The sequence below is a fragment of the Cavia porcellus genome, unplaced genomic scaffold (genome assembly GCF_034190915.1).
Source record: "Cavia porcellus strain 051 isolate PalLab524CR breed Dunkin Hartley unplaced genomic scaffold, mCavPor4.1 scaffold_16, whole genome shotgun sequence".
NCBI lineage: Eukaryota > Metazoa > Chordata > Mammalia > Rodentia > Caviidae > Cavia > Cavia porcellus.
Window position 1 is genome coordinate 34,456,136 of NW_026947499.1, and position 26,173 is coordinate 34,482,308.

General features: G+C 38.4%; 1 protein-coding gene across 1 annotated transcript; it reads right to left on the minus strand.

The window, feature by feature from the left end:
- Positions 1-611: 611 nt before the first annotated feature.
- Znf200 (zinc finger protein 200) lies at positions 612-21,393 on the minus strand. The gene is made up of 5 exons (XM_003478134.5): positions 21,048-21,393; positions 19,942-20,270; positions 19,231-19,322; positions 18,504-18,630; positions 612-2,736 (listed from the first exon to the last, which is right to left on the minus strand). Exons 2-5 carry the CDS (start codon positions 20,186-20,188, stop codon positions 2,036-2,038), a joined length of 1,167 nt encoding a protein of 388 aa, XP_003478182.1. The 5' UTR covers positions 20,189-20,270; positions 21,048-21,393; the 3' UTR covers positions 612-2,035.
- Between the last annotated feature and the right edge of the window lie 4,780 nt (positions 21,394-26,173).

Consider the following 26,173-nt stretch of genomic DNA (forward strand, 5'->3'; position numbering starts at 1 on the left):
TTCCTTCCCAGGGATTCCCCCACCCCCACTCTGCCTGGAGTTGCTTTACCAAAAGCTCACATGCAGGTGGACCCTACACAGGTGATAATGGCATGTCATACCAGTAAGGTCCTGGAGTTCCTGCCTGTTTGTGGGCCACACTTCCAAAGAATGAGAATGCCATGGGCTGCCAGTTTTGTTCTAGTCTTAAAGGGCACTGCTCCCAGGAAATACAGTTATTATTGTTAGTATTCTTCAGCTGTTCCTCTCGTGTCATGGTTTTTGTTTTTTTAGATAGAGTTGAACTGAATCATAAAAATGTCCTTATTTCAGAATACTGTATTTTGTGCCACAACACACAGAATTTGTTTAAAAATAAAACCCACTAGGCAGAAAGGAAGAAACAAAACTATTATTTGTAGATGTATACTTTTTGTTTTTTGAACAGGGTATCACTATGTGGTTCAGGCTGGCCTCAAGACTCACAATGTAGCCCATGCTCAAATTTGTAATGATGCTTGTGACTTACCTTCTAAGTACTGGGATTACAGGTGTGCACCACCATACCCCGCTTAGATATTGTACTTTTACCAAACAGAACTGACAATTTAATGAAAATTAAGACCATCCAGTGAGATAGTTACACAAATATATTTTTAAAAACTTTTCTTTGTAAGAACAATAAGCAAATAGAAAAATATAATGGGAAAGCTACTCATAATAACAAAATTGCACAAAATTTAATGAAAAAATAGAAAAATTTACTCAGATATACAATATTGTCATAATATAGAAAGGCATGTTTTTGGATGGAAAACAAAATCTATAAAGATTTAAACTTTCTCAAATAGTTTATAGGATGAATGTCTTCAAACCAAAATACAAACGTAAGACTTCAGGAAACAATATCAAGCAAACTGACAGAGAATTCCTAACTATATCACAGGAGGGGCACCTGTGAAGGCACCACCCGCTCTGTTACTAGGCAAAGAGCACAGGAGGGGGTCTGGTTATCAGGCCAACCACTCACTACAGTGAAGACACCTGGAATCCTATCTCTTGTGGGGTAATGTGAGCTAATCACCAGAGACATAATTCCTTAAAACTGCTTTGTGAGGTAGTAAACACTCCATTTTCAAAGGTTTGATGAGTCCATAAAAGGGAGTCAGACATAGATAAGATTGTTCATTAGTCATGCATCAAACCAACTCTTTTCTGCATTCAGGTTCATTCCTCCTATTCTCTAGCAGCCATGGTCTTGGCTTAGCAGAGAGACAAGATTCTCAAGAGCTATCCAGTAGTGGGACTCGACAGCCAGACCTAAATGATCCAAAACTCTTGGCAAAGACAGCTGTTTGAGAGATTAACACCTGAATAAAATTCAGAAAGAACAGTAGACATATTTATGGTGTGAAAAGGATTGCTATAAAACAGCTGATTTTCACAAATTGCAAATGTTATTCAAATTGATAGTTACTTTTAGATTACATACAAATGAGAGTATGACATTCAAAAGCTGCATTTTTCCTACATTCCAAAGTAAACAATTCAACACTCAAAACTTTATCACAGGGTGTTCAGAGGGTTACATGAACTGTTATTAGAAACTGTTGGCCTAACAAATTAGTAGTTTGGTTCTTTCAGAGAAACCACAGTTCTAGATAAGGACTGTGGTATTATTTCTCCTTTCTGAAGGTAAATTCTGGTGTGTGCATGTGTGCGTGTGTGAGTATGTGTGTGTATGTGGTTATCTATTTCAATAGAAATGTAGGTAGCAGCCCCAAGCCTAATTCACATTCAAAGTGTTTCTGGAAAATGGATTTGTGATCTATATACTGTTACACAATTTCACCAAAAAAATTCTGTAGTTCAAAAAGCCTGTATGCTAACTGAGGTATATCCCTTGAGGATGGTTCCTTGAGATTTCAGCCAACCTGGTTATTCATCCCAACTTTGATTTTCATGAGGTTTTCATATATCTGTATCTTTTTAGGCAGCCTGGGAATTCAGAATTCCTTACACAACTTTTTGGGTTGCAGCAGGATCTGTCTTGGTCTCACTTATGCTTTTGGGTCTCAGATGCTGAGTGAGTTCTTTCATGCCGGGTGCAGTTGGACAGTCGACCAAATCTTCTCCCACAGTTTCTGCAACTATAAGGTCTTTTGGCTTCATGACTCTGTAGATGAAGCACAAACTCTTCATTCTTTGGGAAGGTTTTCCCACATTCTGGACACTTAAATATCTTCTCCCTTATATGGATTCCTTCATGACGACTTCGATGAGAATTCTGACGAAAGTTTTTCCCACACCGAGAACAGGAGTAAGGCTTCTCTCCTGTATGAATTCGCTCATGTTTATTGAGGTTTGTTTTATGATTGAAGCTTTTCCCACAGTGGCTACAGTCATAAGGTTTCTCTCCAGTATGAGTCCTCTGGTGGGAAATAAGGTAAGAACTTTCACTGAATTGTTTCCCACACAGTGGACAAGTGTACCACCTTCTTGTTCTCTGATTTCGATTAAGTGCAATAACATTGATGTCCACGTATTTTGAGAGCTCCTCTAGTGGAGTATCATTTTTAATGGTAACTAAAAGATTTCTCAGTTTTCTTTGCTGTGGAACAGAGGTATTTAGGCTTTCTTCTTGGCAACCTGGAGGCTGCTCAGAAACCAAGAGACAGTCCATTCCATCACTATCTGAAGACTTTTCTCTATAATCTTCCTTCTGAAGATCTTCACTCACAGGACTACTGTCATTGACTATTGAAATAGAGAGAGAATGTAGTAACTTTTTAGGGATATGGTAACACCAGGTAGTAAAAAAACAAATTAAATTTCAATAATAACCTTGAAAGTCTGAACCCTGAGGACTGGCAGATAACCACCATCAATTCTTTTTCTACTCTTGGTGGGATAGATGAGCAACAGAGCTCCTCTCACCCTCCTACACTGTGAACAAACACTCCTCTTTTTACTTTTATGGGAAAATAAAATGGATAGGATTGTACTAAAAGATTTCTTCTGTTTCTTAATAGATGACAATTATTCAAGTTCATAGTGATCTTACATAAAGAAGGGCACCACTCATAAGCTTCAGGATTCTAGGTCTTTGCTATATTAAACCTACAATATTATAGCAATAATAATAGTACAATGTCCTACATATAAAGAAAAACTAGAGATAATTCAAGTGATCAAAATTAATGAAGGCATAGCATGGTCACAAAGAGAATTAGTATTTGGTTATTGAAGTGATTGCTATGACTCATAAAATGAAACTGATATTAGAAATCAACAGTATTTTGGGGATTGAAAGGGAGTAATGACTGAAAAGGGGCATAAGGATTTCTAGAGTGCTTGGAACACTAATTTTGGATGATAAATGAGTATGTACATTTTATAAAAATCTGAGTTGTATACTGAAGACATGTAGCTTTTCTATATTAATTAGGTAACCCCCTCCCCTAAAAGTCTTCTCTGAACAGACAGTCTGATAAGGAATTCTTAACTTTGGAGAACCAGTGGAGAATGAAGGATTTAAATTAACCACTTAGGCCCCAATGCCCCCGTGCCCAACAAGAATTCAACCACTTAGATGTGGCTGATCCAAAAGGTAGAAGGTGAATCACTTTAGGATTCAGCAGTTTTACACCAACAGATTTCCTTCTTAATTGCCCCTTAGATAATGAAAATGCTGGGTTAAAGCTTAGGGTGATTTGTATCACAGCTCTTAATGTGAACTACTATACCTCTTTCAAAGGTATACCAATTTTAATATAACTATCATGATGTAAATATCAATTTTAACTCATCTTGTCAGTATAAAATTTAAAAATATTTAGTATCAAATTTTGTCTCATTGTTGTTAAACATTTCATTATGCAAAACAGGTAATTTATCTTTTTAAATTTTATAATTTAGTAATTTTATATATTAAAGATCTTAACCTGCCAATCATTGATGTAAACATATATATTTTTTAAATTAATGATTTTTGTTTGCTTGTTTTTTGAGGGAGAGGGACAGGATCCCACCATGTAGCTCAGTATGGTGATCCTCCTACCTCAGTTTCTTGAGTGTTGCAATTCAGGCATGCATTGCTACTTCGGGTTTTTGTTTGTTTTGCTTTTGAGACAGTGTCTCACTATGTAGTTTATGCAGATCTTGAACTCACTATGTAGCCCAAACTGGCCTTGGACTCATAGTGATCCCCTCAGCCTCGAGTGCTGGGTTACAGGTGTGTGCCATCATGCCTACTTCATTAAGACAAATATTTAAAATCTGAACCCAACATTAAAATCACACACAAAAAAATACATCAGTCTTTCAAAGATATGACAAAGCTCTGTTCTATTTCTGGCCATTCTTATACAAGACAATTTCCTTTTACATTGTGATGCAGATAATTCGGTTCTACTTATGACAGTCTCATTTTCAACCTATTTTGACATGTTTACACAGCTGGACTGAATTTTGGCTATTTTTCATTAGTAGAACATTATTTAGGCTGGGATTATACCACAAATGGCTTGTTATTTTGTAATATATCTGGTATTGGTAAAATCAGTCAGGGAAAAAAATGTGTATTATATATATATATATTAAGATGCCTTACTTCAACTCTGGTGTCTATTTTATCCATTTTCTATTTTTTATTCGTTTTTAAAAATATTTCTGATTCTTTAGACAATAATTTTTCACCTCTTTTCTTTTTTTGAGGTCAGTATTCCATTAAGGGATGCCAGGCTTGGAGGGTGAAACTGCCAGAGGAGGAAGTACTGATGATGGCTTCTGGCACTATTTCTTACATCAAGCAGAAACTAGTGATCTGAAATATTACAAGCTTATATGTGGGTACTATGTTTGCACTAAAAGTATATCCTTATTAATTCTGGTTAAGGGTTCCATGAGCTGTTCTTAAAAGTTTGGCAATATCCAGTTGTCATTTGATGCCATTGATGTCACTGAATTTACCACTGTAGCAAAGGTAACATGGTAGTGGGTAACAACTGGTTTTCTCTCTATGTCAACATCTAGAGCTCCTGGGGACCATAAACAATAAAAAATGGATATACATATACAGAAGATCATAGGGAAAGAAGGAAACAGAAGACCCACAAAGTCACTCAACTCTCCAACAGGAGAGCAAGAGGGAACAAAGAAGAAGAAAGCAAATGCCAGGTAGTGTTAACTCCACAAAAATTTTATACTAGGGATGAAGAAAGTAGACAAATTCAAAGAAAGAATTATCACTAATATGCCCAAAGTGAATTCAGGGGAAATAAGTAAAAAACTGGACAAGCTGACCAAAACAGTTTAAAATACAAATGACAAACTCAACAAGGATATAGAATCCTCAAAAAAATGTCAGGGAAAAATACCTGAAATAAAACTGTATAGATTAAAAAATTGTAGGGGTTGGGTAAAGCTCAGTGGCATAAGTGCCTGCCTTGCAAACAGGCAGTCATGAGTTCGATCCCTGGTACCGATAAAAAATTAAAAAATAAAATAAAATAAAATTTAAAAAAATTGTAGAAATGACCAATGTGAAGACAAGAATGTCTGAAATTGAGGACAAAAATGGTACAGTATGAAGCAGTACTCAAAGAAATTACTGAAAAGAAAGAGAAGGAGAGAAGAGAGAGAGAGAGAGAGAGAGAGAGAGAGAGAGAGAGAGAGAGAGAGAGACTGAGACTGATTGAGAACAAGAAAAGACCATTTAGCAGCTATGATATGACATGAAGACCAACCTAAGGCTACCTGGAGTTAGACAAAAGCTAGAAGACAACAGATTACTAATGTTAAAGAAACCACAGAGAAAATTTCCCAAATATGTGAAAAGAATTTAAAATTCAGTGAGCCTTATAGAACAAACAACTATGACCAAAAAAAAAAAAAAAAAGCCCACAAAGGCATATTCTTATTAAACTGCCAGATAGCCAGCAAAAAAGATCCAATAATTTTAAAAGCAGTCAGAGGACCTGGGATATAGCTCAGCAGGTACAGTGCATGCCTGGCAAGCACAAGGTCCTTAGTTTGAGTCCCAGTATCCACAAAAAAAAAAAAAAAAAGATAAAAAAATAAAAACGGTCAGAGAAAAATAGTCACATATAAAGGTAAAACAATTATGATTACAGCAGGCTTCTCATAACAAACCTTAATGGCCAGAAGAATCTGGAGTGAAGTATTTCAATCTTAAAAGCAAGTAACTTCTAACCCAAATTAACTTATCCAGCAAAGCTATCTTTCAAAATAGATGGAGAAATGAGGGCACTTCATGAAACAGACCAGCTCAAAAGATGTATGAATCAGAAACTAGCACTCCAGGACATTCTCTTGAATATTCTAGACAGAAACAATGAAACCAAAACAACTAAAAACCCACATGACACAAAACACCAGGTAAGCAACAAAAAATGACAGTAAAAGAAAAATGAGTTACTAATAGAGAAACAATGCAACAATAGTAAATTATCAGCACATTTCAGTACTCTCTCTCAATGTTAATGGCCTCAACCCTCCCATTAAAAGACAAAGATTGGCAGACAAAATTAAAAAAAAAAACAAACAAATCCAACAGTCTGCTGCATTCAAGAAACTCATCTAATCCAAAAAGATATAGACTAAAAAGGAATGGAAAAAGGTTTAGACTAAAAAGGAATGCACACACTTCCGGGAGAACATGGCGGACAGATAGCAGCAGCTACAGAGGCTCTCTGAAAGACCCAGCTTAGAATTCAGGAATGGTGCAGAGTAAGGAATCATAAGCAAGAGGAGATATGCCCTGCTGACCCAAGAACGAACTGGGCTGAGAGAAACCAACTGGGAATGCAATCCTGGTGCTACAATAACAGGAACAGAAAAGCCTCAGTGTGGAAGCCCGCACCATTGGAAGCCGTGATTTGGGTTTACCGCCGCTGCCGCTGTGTCTACATCGGCTAGGCAGGGAGAGAGACGCGCGAAAGCTCTGAGAACGGGAAGCAGTGAACGGAGTTGAAAGCAGGACGGGCGGGAAACTGTGCATTGACCTGAGGTGAGTGAGAGAAACTGGGACTCTTCCACAGTCTAGGAGACTCCAACAGAGGACATTCTGGGACCGAGCAGACTTGTGGGAACAGGGCGCTGCAGTGACTTCAGTCACATATCTCCCTCTCAAGCAGGATTGGTGAGCAGTGCCTAGCCTACGTGACGCTGCTGGCTGAGACCCAGTAGGCTAGCACAACCTAGGTCCCAGCGCCTGAAGGTAGACTGACCTGGAGGGGCGGCCCCGCATAGGCTGCCTGGTCTGCAACTTCCTGGTGCGCTGCGGTGGGCGGGAACACCTAGCCTTTGCAATTCAATCAGACTGTGGCCAATAGGGAAGGAAGCTGGGCCTCCTATATATGCTTGCATATATAAGGAACAAAGAATATGGGAAGAGGCAGCAACAAGAAAGGGTCCTCGGCCCCTAATCTTGAGAAAGAGGCAATAGCAGACACAGCACCAATACATATAAAGTGCTATCTCCAGAGCCTCATAGACAAGTTCAGGAATGAAGTTATTAATGACCTGAAGCTAGACATAAGCAAAATAGTTAGAGAAATGCTAAGTATCACCAAAGAAAAAACAGATGGTGGAATGGAACAACAGAAAAAGAGGAGAGAATTGTTTGATGGAAAAAATAGAGATAGCACAGAATACGTGAAGCAGGTTCAAAGAGATTACCAGGAAACTAAAAACTCTATTGAAAACTGGCATAACAGCTTGAAAGAAACTAAGGACAGATTATCTGAACTGGAGGCCAGATTTGTAATATGGGAGCATGAAATGAAAAACTTCTTAAAAATAACAAAGAAACAAACAGCAATAATACAAAGACTAGAAGATGATAAGAAGATGTATAACTTAAGAATTAAGAACATAAAAGGAGAAGCAGGGACATAAATGAACTACAAAAGCTACTCACAGAAATAATCCAGGAGAATTTTCCTAATTTAGCAAAAGGTAAAGATACTCAGTTGTATGAAGCATACAGGACCCCAGCCACCTACAACCCAAACAGAGCAACACCCAGGCATATAATAATTAAAATTCCAGAAATCCAATACAAGAACAGAATATTAAAAGCCATCAGAGACAAGAAACAGATCACTTACAAGGGAACACCCATCAGAATTACAGCAGACTTCTCCGCACAAACCATCAAATCACGAAGAGCGTGGGGGGAAATAATTCAAGCTTTGAAAGATAATAATCTCCAGCCAAGATTGAGATATATCCTGCACAACTATCCCTGGAAATTGATGGAAAAACAAGGTGCTTCCAGGATAAAGGGGAACTAGGGGAATATGCAACCACCAATTCAACTCTACAGAGAATACTGCAGGATATTCTAAAAAAGAAAAATACGAAGAATCCACAAATAGTGGCAGAGAGGCCACAATGAATGGAGCAGAAAACAAAATGAAGAAGACAAACTGATAACTAATGACAGAAAAAGAGCTCAACAAAAACGAGGCAGAGAAGATTGGATGATAGGAACAGCTATTTTGGAGAAAATGACGTCTTAATAGGTAATACTGATTTAGTATCATCTTGTTTTGAAGTCTCATCAAGCTTTTGTTCTTCTGTCTCCATTGGTCTAAACAGGTTGTATCTTATTGGATTTTATTATATATGATAGTATAAGCAAAACCTTTTATAGACAAGGAGATTATACAGAAACCATTGTTCATTTTCTGTTAGTTGATTCTAAATACCCTGTAATACTGTCATTCTCTTGAATGGTTTTACACTGTTTTGATGCTACAGTATATGAAGTTATACTCAAAGATTTCAAGGAAAGAGACAATATGGTAACTACTTTTATGTTGGGATTATCTTGTGGTGAAACACTATTTTGCTTAAATGGTTATGTTTTGATCTGCGCTGTTTTGTTGTTATGCCCTCTTTTATCTCAATCTACATTTTATTATTTACTTTTTTATTTTTATCTTTTTAATTAAGGGAAAAATAAATTTTAAAAAAACAGGATATATTATAGTAACCCACTTTGACTTTCCATTATCTTGATTTAAAGCCCTGTATTGCTCTCACCATCTTGTTTTGACTGACGTCCCTCTATTCTGTTTTGCTTGATAGTACCAGGTTCGAAAGTTTAGGCAACAGCTGTGAAGATAGTGGGATTCATTATGACGCCCATTCTGTTTGACTATTATCTACTTTTGAAGACCTATAATGTCTCCAATGTTTTGGTTTTGTTCTTTACTGTTTTGTTCAATTTTATTATAACTGATGATATAGGCAATTCTATTAGAGATAGCGGGAGGCATTATGGTAACTATTGTTGATCAGCTTGAATTATGCTTTTACATTATCTATTATGTCCACCCTTTTGATTTGACTGACTCTGTTCTGTTACGTCACATTTGGTTCTACTCTCTTCCAAAAAAGTAATAAGATCTGTGGGAGCAACAAAACCCAAAATGTGTAATTGTCATTGTACAAAAGAGAGGAAAAGAAAGTGCTCTAAACGATATAACTGCATGTATATTTAAGTGTATAAGATAGACAATGATATTACTGAGTTTTGTTGGATCATTGAACAGAACTGTTTGCAGTCTCACTGTTGGAATGTCCACTTTATAAGCTTTAATTTTGTAACTTGAACAATTATTTCTAAGATGACAATGTGTAATCCATTAACTAGTGATTTCCTACTGTTTATTTTTTTCTATAAATCTGTATAACTTGTACCCTTTCTCTGCTTTTTTTCTTTTTCTCCTTAAATAAAATTAAAAAAAAAATTAAAAAGGAATGCACAGGGATGCCAAAAATAAGCAGAGGTAATAATTTTAATCTCAGATATAGCAATTTCAAATTAAAACTGATTTTAAAAGATAAAGAAGATCAGTATATACTACTTAAGGGAATAATCCAACAAGAAGAGAGAATGTTTATAAATATTCATGTATCAAATACTGGAGCACGTGTACTCAAAAAAGAAATACTGCTCAACATAAAAATCAAATAAATACTAACACCATTATAGTAGGGGATTGTAACTCCCCACTTTCACAAACAGATAGATCAGTTAAACAAAAAAAAAAAGTCAGTAAAGAAATATCAGAGGTGAACCACACTTTTTTTTTTTTTTTGACTTTTTCTTTTTTATTGGTACCGGGGACTGAACTCAGGACCACACTTGCAAGGCAGGCGCTTTTGCTGCTGAGCTAAATCCCCAGGCTCTGAACCACACTCTTATTACATGTAGACTACAGAATATCCCACCCCAGTACAATATACATTCTTTCCTGCAGCACATGGTATGTTTTGCAAAAAAGGTCACATACTAGTTCACAAAGCCTGCTTACATAAATGTAAAAGAATCAAAATTACCCCATGTGTACTATTGGATCACTGAACAGTAAAAATAGAAATGAATGACAGAAGAAATCATGGAAAAAGTATAAGCACCTGGAAAATTAACAACACACTTCTAAACAACCAATGAGTCACAGAAAAAAATCACGGAAGAAATTTTAAAATTTCTGTAAGTTAATGACAATGCTTATACATAGTGTCTGGGATACAATGAAAGTACTCCTAAAAGGAAAGTGAACTGCAGTCAGCAGAAAACAGAGCAACCCCAATAAATAACCTAACGGGGAATTTTAAGATATTTGAGAAACTATAAGCCAGGCCCAAACTGAAATTAAGCAGAAAAAATTATAAAGACTATCGTGAAAATCAAAAACCAAAAAATTCACAAAATAATCAATAAAATGAAGAGTTGGTTCTTTGAAAGAACACAGTAAGTCCTTAGCTAGACTTACAAAGAGAAATAAAAACTCACATCAATGCAACTAGAAAAGAAAAAGATAGTATCTACTTTGAAAACTCGTATTCCAACAAATTGGCAAATTCTAAAGGATTGAACAGGTTCTTGAACTCACGCAAAGCTAACCCAAGAAGACACACAAATGCTAAATAACCTAATAGCAGGCAATAAAATATTGATAGTAATAAAGAATCTACCAATTTTAAAAAGCCCAGGACTTGAATTCACTGCTGAATTATACAAAACTTTTAAGGATGTTGGATTACTAATACTCCTTAAGCTTTTCAAACAAATTGAAAGGGACGCAGTTCTGCCAAATTCATTTATGGAAGCCAGCATCACCCTGATCCCAATAAAGATCCAGCTAAAGCTGAGCACGGTGGTGCATGCCTGTAATCCTAACACTTGGGAGGTTGAGGCAAAAGGATCTCTGCAAGTTCAGCCAGCCTAAACTGCATAGTGAAATCCTGTGTCAAAAAGCTAAAACCAAACCAAACTAAACCAAACCAAACCGAGACCCAATTAAAAAAGAAAACGATAGGCTGATCTCTGTAATGAACAAAGATGCAAAAGTTCTCAACAAGACATTAGCAAATAGAATGCAGGACATCATCAAGAAGATTGTATGTTGTGATCAAGTAGGTTTGATCTCAAAGATGCAAGGATCGGGGCTGGGGATTTAGCTCAGCAGCATAAGCGTCTGCCTTGCAAGTTTGCACAGTCATGAGTTTGATCCCCAGCGGAGCCCCTCCAAAAAAAGATGCAAGAATGGTTCAACATATGCAAATCAATAAATATAATACATCACATAAATACGGTCTACATGACCGCATCAATAGATGCAGGAAAGGCTTATGACAAAATCTAAAACCCCTTCATGATAACATCCTGAAGAAAATAGGTATAGAGGGACCATAGCTAAATTTGATAAAAGCTATTTATGACAAACCAACAGCCAACATCATATTAAATGGGGAGAAACTGAAAGTATTTCCTCTAAAATCAAGAATAAGACAAGGATGCTCATTATCAACACTTCTATTCAACATAGTACTTGAAACAGCCAGAGCAATCAGGCAAGTGGGAGAAATAAAAAGGGATACATACAGGAAAGGAAGATCATTAATCCTTATTTACAGATGACATCATAAGTCTACATAGAAGACACAAAGAACTCTACCAAAAATCTTTTAGAATAACCAGTGTCAGCAATGTAGTAGAATACAATATCCACACACAAAAATCATTAGCATTTGTGCCCCAATAAAGTGCCCCAATAAAGAACTCAATGAAAAAGAAATTATGAAAACAATGTGCTTGGCCAGGGATTTTACTCAGAGGAGTAAGCGCTTGCCTGGCAAGCACTTAAGCGCTTGCCTGGCAAGCATAAAGTCCTAAGTTTGATCTCTGGTACCAAAACAAACAAACAAACCCAATACTCTTATGGTAAATTCAAGAAAAATGAAATACCTAGGAATTAACCTAATCAAAGAAGTGAAAGGTCTCTACAATGAAACCTACAGTGCTCTGAAAAAGGAGATTGAAGAGGACATCAGAAAATGGAAATATGTCCCATTTCTCATTAGGCAAAACTACTGTCAAAATGCCCACATTCCCAAAACAGAGTCAATGCAGTACCAATCAAACTACCAAGAACACATTTTGCAGATCTAGAAAAATTTACAATCCTAAAATATACATGGAATCAGAAGAGACCCAGAATAGCAAAAACAATCTTAGGCAACAAGACAAAGCAGGAGCCATCACAATATCTGACTTTACATTATATTACAAAGCAACAGTGATACAACAGTACTGGAACAAAAACAGACACACTGATCAATGGAACAGAACAGAGGACACAGAAATGTCTCCTGATACATTCGGCTACAGCGGATCCTGAGACTTATGACTGGCCTCGCACACAAATAACCTGGGTAAGGGCCAGAATTTTAGGTAACTTAGGACCAAAGTCTTGAGTTACAACCTGAATATTGCAGTCTCGTGATGTCAGAAAAGCATACATAAGCATCAGTCCAAACCCAGGTACATGTGTTTGTGGACATGATTTCAGTCAAAGTTTTATATAGGCATTACAGTTACTACCCAAAAAAGGTAGAAAGAAGCCAAGGAAGGAAGGGAAGGTAAATAAGCAATCATGATTGAAAAGAAGAAAACTACGGAGAAATATGAGCATGGCATGTGATCAATCTCACTCATACATACAGCACATCTCCTAGTGTTGCTAAAGGTATTACTCAGATTAGTTAAGTCACAATCAACAGACTAGGTAGAAAGGCCATTATTAGTATGGATAAACTAAAGGTAAAGAGCAGATTATAGCCTTCCCAAGTCTGTAAGTTGTGAGAAAACTAGGTTTATAAATACAGATCTCATAAAAGATACTCCATTAATAAGTGTTAATGGCGAAACATTTCATGCCAGTAAGGGGTGGTTTCACAATATTCAAGTGAGAATTAGGGTACACAGTGTACCTAGGCATGGTAAAGCAGCCAATGCTGATAAAAGGCTGCTGAAAATTACACACAACCACTCTGAAACAATGACACAGAGAAATGGCTTTTGCTGTCATCAGGTTTTCTTTCTTTTTTTTTTTTTTTTTTTTAATCGGTACTGGGGATCGAACTCACGACTGCCTCCTTGCAAGGCAGGTGCTTATGCCGCTGAGCTAAATCCCCAGCCCCTGTCATCAGGTTTTCAACTGTGATGAAACTGGCCTTTTTGGGGAGAAAATGCTCAGAAGAACATACATGCCAGGCCACAAGTTATAAAGTATAGGCTAATCCTTTTTTTTTTTTTTTTTTTTTTGGTACCAAGGCTTGAACTCACAAACTCGCACTTGCCAGGTAGGTGCTTAAGCCACTGAGCTAAATCCCCGACCTAGGCTAACCATATTGCTATGTGCCAACACAAGTGCCAATAAAGCCTCTCTTGGTTTATGACTTTAAGGTGTCCACAGTGTTCAGAAAACATAGTCACGAAGAACAGGCTAGGAGTTCCAGGGAGATCTAAAGCAAAAGACTGGCTAAAAAGAGTATTTTCCCAAGTGGATAAAGGAGACTTTCCTACTATTAAGAAATATCTAAAGGACAAGGGTTTGCCATGCAAGGCTCTCCTCATCATGGACAGTGCTCCTGCTCATTCATGAGATTTAGAAGAAGAACTGGCTTAAGAATTCCCATGGCTCTCAGTTGAGCTCTTCCTACCTAATATAACTCCTCATTACAGTCTATGGACCAGCAAGTTATAGTTAAGCTTAAGAAGCTATACACCGAGAATTATTCCTGAAGTGCTTCCAAGTGGTCTCAGATACACATCCAACCCTTAAAGAGTTCTAGAAGGAACATTCCAACTCCTTTCCTGTGGGTTGAAAAATTCTGGGCCAATGTCTCTAAAGACATTGAGATTTGCCTGGAAGAAAGTATGGCCTAAAATTATACAGGAAAGAGATGTTAAAGGCTACATAGGGGACCCTGAGCCTTCAAATGACCCTGTGGCTAATGACACTGTCACTACAGTAGAGTTGATAGGCTTGTAGGTAGACCGTGATGTTGAGGAACTGGTGGAGGAACACTGAAGAATTGTCTATAGAGGCATTGCAGCAACTTCTGGCTGAGCAATGGTAGCTGAGGAGCCTTCTGAAGAGGAGGGGGGGTATCAACAATCAGTGCAGCAAGTTTCTTTTAAAATAAAGGAAATCTTGAAAAGATGGACAGAGCTACAAACATTTGTAAAGAAGACCACTCAGACAGGGAAAAAGACAATCATTGTATTCACTTGCTTAAATAACAATGTCATGTCATACTATAGAACAGTGTTAAAGAAAAGACAAAAACAGACAACCTTAGAGCAGCAGTCTTCAGTTCTAAAAAGGTTGAGACCTAATGATTGAGAAGCAGGTCCTAGGAGAGAAAGGACAGCAAGCCAGATTCCTCATTTTCTTATGGAAGTGGATTCTCTTTTCAAACAGTAACGACCTTCTATGCCACCCTTTCTTCCTGCAAACCAAAGATGTCAACTTAAACGGTGAGTACAGTATGAAACTGTTGTTTCTGATAAACTACACATATTTTATAACTTGTTTGGTGTATATACTAGGCAAATTACTGGTGTTTCTGGTAAACTGCACACATTATACAACCCTTTTTATTTTGAAAAGGTTAGATAAGGGATGCTTTGGGAGGTTTGGAATGTACACAGGGTATTTTCATTATTTCTTTTGGGAAACATAGTCTTGATTTACAAGTAACTTGAGTTACAACCAGTCCTCACAAACAGAGTTCATAAGTTAAGGGTCCACTGTATTTGATCTTTGACAAAGGGGCCAAAAGCATACATTGGAGAGAAGATAGCCTATTCAACAAGTGGTAGAGGGAAAACTGGCCCCATATCTCTCACTGTGTACTAAATTAAGTAAAAAATGGAATAAAGAATTAGACACTAAAACAAATACTACGCCTTCTGGAAGATATAAAAGGTAAAATACTTGAAGTCATAGGTGGTGGAAAGGATTCTGAAACAAAATCTCAATTGCATAAGAAACAATGGCAAGAATCAGCAAATGGATTATATCAAATTAAGAAGCCTCCATATAACAAAGAATCAGTTAGTAAAGACACAACCTGTGGAATGGGAAAAAATTTTTGCCAGCTACTACTCAGACAGAGGGCTAATATTTAGGATACATAAAGAACTAGAAAAAAACCAGATCATGTAAAATAAAAAAACTCAGGCAAGAAATGGGCATGTAAACAGGTACTTCACAGAGGAAGAAGTGCAAATAGCCAACAAATACATGAAAACGTGTTCAACCTCTCTGGTCATTACAGAAATGCAAATTAAAACAATACCAAGATTCCATCTTATACTAGAAAGAATGGCAATCATTAAGAAATTTAAAAAATAACAAATGCTGGAGAAATTGTGGAGAAAAAGGTATTGGTGGTAATATTAACTAGTACAACCATTAAGGAAATCAGTATGCAGATTTCTAAAAGTACTAAAATTAGAAATTCCATATGACGCAGCTATCTTCCATCTAGGTATTTTCACCAAAGAGCTTAAGATACCGTAATACAGTGATACATGCATATCAATGTTTATAGCAACATAATTCATAATAGCTAAATCCTGCATGCAGACTGTATACCCATCAACAGATGACTGGATAAAGAAAATGTGGTTATCTATGTATAATGGAATACTACTTCACTATAAAGGAGGACACATTTGAGACACCTATAGGAAAATGGATGCTACTGGAAAATATAATGTGTGAAATAAACCAGGCACGCAAGCTTAAATACCCAATGCTATTTGAGCAAGGTAAAGCACAAAGAGATAATAAAGTATAGATAGGAATCAAGAGAACAATTATCTCTTTCAAATGGGAAAGAGATCAAGGATAAGGGATGAGAAAGAGGGGAAGGGGAATTAGATAGAATAAAGATATGCCATATTCAGGAATCTAATAACCTCAATGAATATAAACATTACATGCCATAAAGATGAGCTAAGTTTGTAATATCACCAAGATGAAAATGGAGAAAGAGAAATTAAAAGATGGGAGGGAGGTGTGAACTAAAATGAACCAAATTTTATTGGGCACAAATATCCACCCCCCAAAATGACTATAAACCACATATACTGAAAACATATACTAATAAAATAAAAACTATGCAATTCTAATTTGTATTTTCCTTTTAGCCCAAGATTGCCTAACAGTTTTTTTTTTTTTTTTTTTTTTTTAATCGGTACCAGGGATGGAACTCAAGACTGCCTGCTTGCAAGGCAGGCGCTTATGTCGCTGAGCTAAATCCCCAGCCCCTGCCTAACAGTTTTAGAATTCTACGTGGAAGGAATTTTTATTTTCAGATTACTTACTTTCTAGTTTAAATTATCCTACAATATCCTACAATGAAGAAGAAAGGGTGAGAATTCAGTTTTAGGGCCCCAAAGAATACACTCAAAACTATGCCTGGAATAAGCAACATACATAGTATTGAATAACCTGAAATAAATGCTAGTTTTATGACTCAAGAAAAACCCATTGTAATAAATCTGGTCTTTTTATACTTTTCTCTACAGTAAACAAAATGTTTCACAGAGCATGCTGTGGGAAACAAACTAGGCCCATTATGTACCACTAACCTGACCACACATAACAATGTACGTAAGAGTTCTGTAAGTTATAATTGATTACTGTCACTCAGGAGAACTCCTCAAACCTACCCTCTGCTCAACTTCAGTCTCAGATGCAAACTGCCCCAAAGGCAAATTAAGAGTATGAGGCACCCAGGAAAGACACTTGTGAGGACATCCAATTCTAAAATAGTTTTATGTTTCTAAAGAAAAGTTGAAGCATGTCTAAGCAGATTATAATGAGTCTGCTGCCAGATCATATCACATGCAGCATCACAGTTGGAAAATGAGGAAAATTGGGGGCTGTGTATTTAGTTCAGTGGCATAAGTACCTGCCTTGAAGCACACGGTCATGAGTTCGATCTCCAGTACCAAAAAAAAAAAAAAAAAAAGAAAAAGAAAAAGGAAAAAAGAAAATGAGGACAAATAAAGCCCTACTTAGCAACCACACAGAGAATTCACTGACAAACGAGTAACAAATTCATCCAGGAAGCAGCACATGTGAACTACAACTGCAAACTCTCACATGAGTCTCTGAGTCTAACTACCTACTCTACTAACTACTTTCAGCTATGACCCTGGCAAATTTAACCTCTGTCTCATTTTGTCACCTATAAAGTATTAATAATTGCTATACCCTACAGTACTATTATGAGGAGTACATAAAATAAATGCATGTTTAAGCCAGGTATGGAGGCACATGCTTATAATCCCAGCACTCAGGATGCTCAGGCAGGAGGACTGTCTCAAGTCTGTGGCCATCCTGGGGTTGCACAGTGAGTTTTGGGTCAGCCTGAGTTGCACAGTAAGACTCTGTCTCAACAACAAACAAATAAATAATTGTATGTTTGCATGCATGCATGGATCAGTGCCTTACATACAATACAGATAGCATTAAGTGCTCAGTAATTATTAGACATTATTTTCATTAGCCAGGCATGATGGCACAAGCCTATAATCTGAGCATTTGGGATGCTGAGGCAGAAAGATCACTGCAAGCTTGAGGCCAGCCTGGGCTACATAGTAAGAGCAAGGCCAGCCTGAACTATAGTAAGATCCTGTTGCAAAAAACAAGCAATATATAGTTACACATATGTATATATATGTTATTTTCACCAAAAATGGAATATACTTTCACTTGCAATGGTAGTAACTGCCCCTACTAAACATTAAAAAAAAAAAAAAAATCAAAGCAGGTAACTTAGAAAAGTCATGGGTCTAAAGAAAACGTTAAATCAATAACTCAAAATATATATCTGTTGTGAGAACTGACTCCAGGAAAGAGTTCAGAAAGTGTGCCCACATTTTTTATCTGTTTGTAGGTCTTGATTACCAAAGATGTCCTCTCCTCCCTAACTTCAGGTAAAAATGATTATCTACAGCTAGAACTCTGTAGTTAGGCTCTGTCATATGAGATAAAACAAAACCAAAATGTGTGCACTTGTGCTTTAGCAGCTGTGAATAGCAATTTAGAAGTTCCATAGGTGAAGGACATGCTTTTGCTACAGCATTGCAGCCTGAACACACAAAGCACTTGATTTCTTACCTAGTAATACCATCTCCCCAACATCACTGTTATCTTCCTTCTCTGAGGTGGGTTGCTGAGCAGATTCCATGCACACACATTCTTCTTGGGAGTGAAACACATTCAAATCCTCAAAGATTACCAGCTCCTAAAAGAGCAAGAGATCCCCTTTTTCTCAGTAAATGAGGTTCCTTTGCAGCCCTTCTTTTCTGAAAGACATCTCTATAAGCTTCACATAGGAGCAACGTAGACAAGATAGCCAGGCTAAGAGGAGCCAGAACCAAGTAGTATAGGGAGCCACTGAAGCTGGAGATTGATCACATGTGGGGCTAAAGCAAGGCCAGCCCTAAAAACAGAGAGGGCTCAAAACAAGCCACATAAACAAGCTGTTTCAGTTTTAAGAAGGCAAGGGGCCCAGGCCAGTCAGGCAAACAAGTTATTAGGCAACGAGGTTAAAATCGACATCTTCCTCTTGAATGTATAAATAAGTGTGCTACAGTGGTTAAGCAGTTCCTTCTCTCTCATCGGGGGCTCCACCTGACCACAGCTTTATCTCTTCTTTATTTTTTCATCCTTTCACAATCCTTCACCCCAGGAACCTCAAGAGCCACATGGGTCGCAGCAAAGCAGAAGAGAAATGTCCTACAAGGTTGATTCCCAAAAATGTGTTAGACACAGGTTGACCCAGAAGACAAGATTTCAAGAGCAGAGAAGGTGATGTACTTAGTGAGTGGAAAATCAAACTCACCTCATAGTCAGCTTTAAAAGACAGAGACACTGTCTCCTGTTTCTGCTGGACTCTCTCTTTGGGCAGAAATTTCACTAAGGGATGAGATTGCACTGGGAAAAGAAGAAATTGTAGTTAGAGGAAAAACTCAGTGGCTCTAATACAGATACCGCCCATACCTTCGAGCCAAGATATGTTTACTTCTTCAGCAGGCAATTCACAGCTATTTCTGCTCCTGTGAACCCTAACAGAGTTCAAGCCACAAGCCCCAGAGTCTTGAACCTTTGTGGGATCTCTTCAGTATTAAAAAGATTCCCCTAAGCATCTTTCAAAATTTCTAACTAAGAGTCACTATATAGGAGTTTGGAGGAAGGCAAAGTATAAAAACTTGAACAAGCATAAAATTTCTAAAATCCCATATAAAGTACAGACAACATGATAATCTGCCTGATTTCTATATTCTTTTAAAGATACTTCCCTCCACAATGTTTGGGCAGAAGTTTCACTAAGATGGACAATACAAAAAGATGCATGCTTCATATAGCTTTATACACATCTGGCACACCACATAAGCCCCAGCTTAAAAATAAAGCAATACCTTAATGTATTAAAATTGACTTTTTTTCCTCAATACTCACCATCCTAACTTTATTTCATGACTAATACAGAAGTTTATCTCAGAGCCCAGTACCATGCTCTTCTCTTCTACTGACATAAGCATGTGCTTCTTACCTCTATTCTGAAGGCCTGAAATATCCTTCATAATAACCAAGGTCTCCTTCACTTTCTGATTGGGCTGGACCATGCCTGCCTTGGGCAAGAAGGTAAGGAAGTGCTCTAGCACCAGCTGGTGGATGGTCTTGGGCCCACTAGTGGCATGTTGAAGGAGGTCTTGCCCCAGCTTGGAATCTGGAGGAACTCTCAGTACAAAAGACTGCTTTGGTTTTGAGGATATAGAAGCCACTTTTGTAGCCATCATGCCTCACCACATAAGACTACACTCGTTTACTGAGGGCTGTTCGATCCACTTCTTACTGAAGGAAATCTTCCGGTTAGTCAAGCTGCAGATAGAGAAACCACTGATTAGCCACAGGACAAGGCAGGTGTATGACTTCAATATAAGGCATGGGTGGTGGGGTCAAGTCAAAACCGAAATGGAACATTCCAGAACAGGATACACTTAGGAAGGCCTGAAAGGAAGACCCTGTGAATGAAAACTAAGCTCAAGACCCAAACAGAAGGGAACAAAGCCACAGAAGGCCAAAAGGTAATCTCCCGAGGAAATAAGTACGATACTCAATGAGAAAAGAAAAACTCAATCTTGTACAAAGAGCAACGGACCAGAAAACAGGTAAGCCTGGGTCCAATCGAGAGGGCCACTGTTTAGAGGAAAGCTAACAGCTGAACCTGGCCACACTGCGCCCCTCACATTTCAGCACTCCTTCGGGAGCCGGAGCGCTTGATGCGGCTCCAAGGGGAGCATATCTGAGAGGTGTCTCACATCTCTTGAGGTGTCTACACATGGCGTGCTTAATTCTCTCTCTTGTCAATGTCCTACTGAAATCGGCAAGGGCCATCATACTCGGGTTTACCGGGCCAGTCCGACTCTAGGGGCCAAAGGGCAAAGCTCAACCGGCGGCAGTGCCTGGGTCGCGGCCCCGGTTCTCCACCCAGCCTGGCTCCCCGGCACGGAGTGCGCTCGGCTCCTCAGAAGCCACCTCAGCCTGGCTCCCACCCCTTTGAGCCCGTCACCTCGAGAAGCCTCTCCCAGAAGGAGGCTCTGAGGCCTGGGCTTTGGAAGAGACAGGAAAACGAGGGACAAGAGGCCTGACGCTCACCTCGCCCTTTCGAGTGTCCTTACTAGCCGCAAGCAAGTTTTGGAAAGCGCCGCCTTCAGGGAGAGCAGTCGCCGACGTGATGCCTTCCGGGAGTGTGGGCGCCTCCGTTCTCTGACGTCACGCACGGTGATTCGCTTCCGGCGTGAAAGCCTGGTCTCCCCGCTCGGAGCGAGCAGTGTGTCCCGGAAAGGACGAAGCTCGAGCTCGCCGGCAGGACTCTCGGGTCCAGACAGGGCAAACCGGTGAAAGCCGCTTTCTCTTTTTGATCTGCCTCGGAATCCGAAAGCGGAAAGTTGATACCAGTCCTCCTCGTGCTGTCAGCACTGCCTTGTGGCCCGTCTGGCTCCAGGTGTCTCTGGGAAATGTAGTTGGCTTCAAACAGCCAATAAGAAAACCACCAGGTGGTGGCTGTCCCGGGATTGGGCAGGTTTGAGGAGCTACCGGAAATGGGCTATTTCTCAGACCGGAAGGTCTGCAAGAGCCGCTGCGTATCCGCGCTGCGCCCCGGCGAGCACAAATTCCCAGTACCTCCCCCCCGCCCCCGCGACGCACAGAGTACGCTATTTTTCACTTGTCAACTTATAAAACGGTGGAGAGGCATTCTACTTTTGTTTTCTGGTAGGTGCGTGAAGTCATCTTATAATAAATATTAAAATTAAAAGTACACGTACCTACCCTTTGACCTTGGCAATGTAAGTCTCTAGAACTTAAAGATAGGGTTCTCTGTAATGACACTGAAACAACACGTACGCCCATCAGTAAGGTCATAGTGTAATACATTTTCGCATTCTTAATCTGGAAATTGCTGTGAAGAACGAATTAGAGCTATATGTAGATGGCTATAGAATATTGAGTGAAAAGAATTACGAGTCACTGTACCTCATTTTTGGGACAAACAGAAAACATCCTATATATGTTTGCATGGAAGGATACATACTGGATTATTAAAACGGTTACTGCTCGATGAGAGAGGAGAACAAAAGGGGAGATGAAACACTATTGCACTGCCTCCTCACTTCATTTAATGAACAAGCATCAATTTAAGGTTGTTTGTTTGGTACTGGGGATAGAACTCAAGACCTAGTGCTTGGCAGGCACTTATAACACTGAGCTAAATCCCCGGCCCAAAAGCATCAGTTTACTAACTGTTATGATTGATATATCCTATCAACCTGAGACCTTTAGAAGTTTAACTGGGAGACTCTGCAGGGAGCCAGGATCTTTACTTTGTAAATACCCTCATCCTGTACAAGAGGAGGGCACAAAGATTTTGTGAGTGCTATACCCGCCTTGGAGGGGGATGTGACCTGTATACAATATTAGAGGGGAAAAGAGACTTGCTCATTCTCCCTTTTGTGCTGGCCCACTTTTTCCTTGCTGACAGGCCACCCTGCCTTGGAGCCAGCTAGTATGGACTGAAACCTTCAAAAACTGTAAGCTAAATAAACCTTTCCTTCCCTCATTTTGGGTGTCAGGTATTTTGTTTGCACAAAGAGGCAAAAGTAACCAAGATAGTAACTAAAAATAAAATCTCGCTAAGTGTGGTAGGGTAGCCTATAATTTCAGCCACTTGGGAGACTGAGGAAGGAGGATCACAAATTCAAGATCAGTGTGGGAAACTTAATGAGATTCTATAAGGTCTTAAGCTGAAGGATGATAATAGAATAATTTTTAAAAATTTGATAGCATTTAAAAAAATTGATCAGTGAAATAGATATCATAAATATATTTGAAATAATATCAGACTTTAAGGGTACAGGTAGACAATAGATCTACTAAGGCCTTTTAACATAAAAGATGGTCATTGTCATGCAAAACTAAAGAAATGCAATTTAAAATAATACAAATTTTGAATTGTTTTGTAAATCTTGTATTTATTTTTCTTTTTATTTTATTTAAAGAAAGACTAAACAAACAAAATAGGTAGAAATAATACATACATTTAGAGAAAAATAAATAATAAGAAATCACTATTTAAAATTAACATACTGTCCTTTTAGGGGCTGGGGATTTAGCTCAGCAGCATAAGTGCCTGCCTTGCAAGCAGGCAGTCGTAAGTTCGATCCCTGGTACCGATAAAAAGGAAAAAGACAAAAAAAAAATACTGTCCTTTTACAAATAGTTGTTCAAGATACAAAAGTGGAACATATAAAGTAGGAATTCAAACAATGAGACTGCAAACAGTTCTGTTCAACTATCCAACAAAAACTTAGTAATATGGTTGTCAATCCTATACACTTAAACATACATGTAGCTATCCATATCTTTATTTATGTTGGGATTAAACAAACTAAAGCAGGCTAAAGTCATTCTGAATCAACAATAATAGTATTGCTGGATTTCACATCATGACTCCAGAATCAGCACTGGGTACTATAGTGTCTTTTTTTTTAAAAAAAATTTATTTATAAGAAAGACTAAACAAAACAAAATGGGTAGACATAATATATACTTTCAAAGAAAAAAAACAGTAAGAAATCACTAGTTGATGATTACAGATTGTCTTCTTACAAATAGTTATTCAAGATACTAAGGTGGAGCATATAAAGTAGGGATTCAAACAGTGAGACTGCAACCAGTTCTGTTCAACTATCCAACAAAAACTTAAAAATATGGTTATCAATCCTATACACTTAAACATACATGCAGTTACCCACATCTTCATTTAGTTGAGATTGAACAAACCCAAGCAGTCTAATATCATTCTGAACAAAGAATAATAATATTGCTGGGTTTCACATTATGACATTCCAGGATCAGCACTGGGTACTTTAGTGTGTCTTTTTCTTCAAAGTATCTGTTCATTTCATCATGTGTCATAAGATCAGTTCTCATAAACTGTTTGTAGATTCTACACATGCATGAGTCTTAACATGTATTTCTATCCTTTCTGTATTAGAGGAAGAAACAAAGCAAGGCAAAACAAAACATATTCCTATAAACACATGAAACAAAATAAACATATAAAACCATTGTATGAATCATTCTACCATTGTTCCTGTGTTATCTCTTATCTCCAATAGAATTGACTATATCATCAGACATAGTATAATTGAATATGTCAGTACATAACAGTATTAATAAAAACACAACTTTGTATATAGTATAAAACTTCAAAATCAGGCAGTTATCAAATCAGAATGTGTATCATTGAGGCTTATCATCTTCAGTGTAGTTGCCTATACTCTCAGACTTGATACTACCAATCATGTTTTGAATGAAATCTTCTCTGCCTCATTTCTGTTATGCTCTTTTTTTGCCATCAGTTGTCTGCTTATCTTCTTCATTCTGTTTTCTGCTCCATTCATTGAGGCCTCTCTGCCACTGTTCCTGGATTCCTAGTACTTTTATCTCTCTCTAAAATGCCCTGCAGTATTCTCTGTAGAGTCGGATTGGTGGTTGCAAATTTCCCAAGTTCCCCTTTTTCTTGGAAGCATCTTGTTTCTCCATTAATTTCTAGAAATAGTTTATCAGGATATATCAATCTGGGATGGAGGTTATTTTCTTTCAAGGCTTGGAATATTTCACTCCAGGCTCTTCTTGACTTGATGGTTTGTGTCAAGAAGTCTGCCGTTATTCTGACGGGCCTTCCTCTATAGGTTATCTGTTTCTTGTCTCTAACAGCATTTAATATTCTGTTCTTATATTGAATTTCTCTTGATTATTATATGCCTGGGTGTAGCTCTGTTTTGGTTGTAGGTGGCTGGAGTTCTATATGCCTCATATATCAGAATATCATTTCCTTTTCCTATGTTTGGGAAATTTTGCTTAATTATTTCTGTGAATAACCTTTGTAGTTCCTTTGTTTGTATCCCAGCTTCTTCATTTACATTCTTTATTCTCAAGTTATAGATCCTTTTGTCATCTTCTAGCCTTTGTATTATTACTGCTTGTTTCCTTGTTATTTTTTTCCTTGTTATTTTTAAAAAGTTTTCCCTTTCATACTCCCACGTTGCAAAATTGTCCTCCAGTTTGGATAATCTATCCTTAGTTTATTTCAAGCTGATTTGCCATCTTTCCATAGAGTTTTTAATTTCCTGGCAATCTCTTTGAATCTGCTTCATATATTCTATATTTTTTTATGTTCTTCACCAAATGGTTTTCTCCTTTGTGTGAGTTCCTCCCTTCTGTGTCTGCTTGAGGGGTGCTTAGTATCTTTTTTATTAATCTTATATCTTGCTTTATTTGGCTAAATATCTCACTTTTGAACTCATCTATGAGGTCTCAAATATATCTCTTTATGTCCACTGGTGCTGTGTCTGATATTGCATGTTTGCTGTTCTCATTCTCCTTTGTATTTACCTGTCCTGGGTCAGTGTTCTCAGGGTTGGGACCTGGGGACTTTTTCTTGTTGCTTCCTCTTCCCATCTTTTTTTGCTTCTTCTAGGAGGCCCCAGTTTCTTTTTTTGTTGGTTACAGTTCTTCTGAATCACACTGGCTAGATGACCCTTTCCACTGCAGTGTGTTAGTGAGTTGCAGACAGGGACAGCATATGAACCCTCCCTTCCAGGTTAGTCAAGCTTCTGTGGCCTGCACTACTGTATTACTTTGCACTGCCTCCTTCCAGACCAGCCAAATCTCTGAGGCCCCACTAGGCCAGTGTGTTTAGTGTGCACCCCGGCTGCAGGGATAACCTATTGGGTCTCCGCCAGGTCACGTGACTGAGGTCTAGCTCACTCCAATCCCATTCAGGAAGGAAACAATTGACTGAAGTCACTGCTGCCCCTTGTACTTGCCTCCAGTTTCTCCAGTTCCCAGAATGTCCTCCACTGCCCCCCCCCCCCATTTATGGAATGGCTCCACTCCCGTCACTCACCACAGGTTGATATAGGCTCCTTGCCAACTCAGCTCTCCATTCGGCACTCTGACCCCCGAACTCAACCTGAGTCAAAGTGGCGGGACCTCGGAAGGCTCAGCAAGTTGCGTCAGGACCTCAGCAAGTCACAGTGGGACCCTGGCCAGTGGCAGCGGGACCCCCAGTAAGTCGCAGCAGGGCCCTGGCAAGTCACAGTGTCGGCCAGTCTGGGTGGGACCTTGGTTGGCCGTCAAGTCGCCTTAATTTCTTCTTGGGACGAGAGAATTCATCTCCCTCTGTTTGGGGCTCCCCACTCTGTATTATGTTGAAT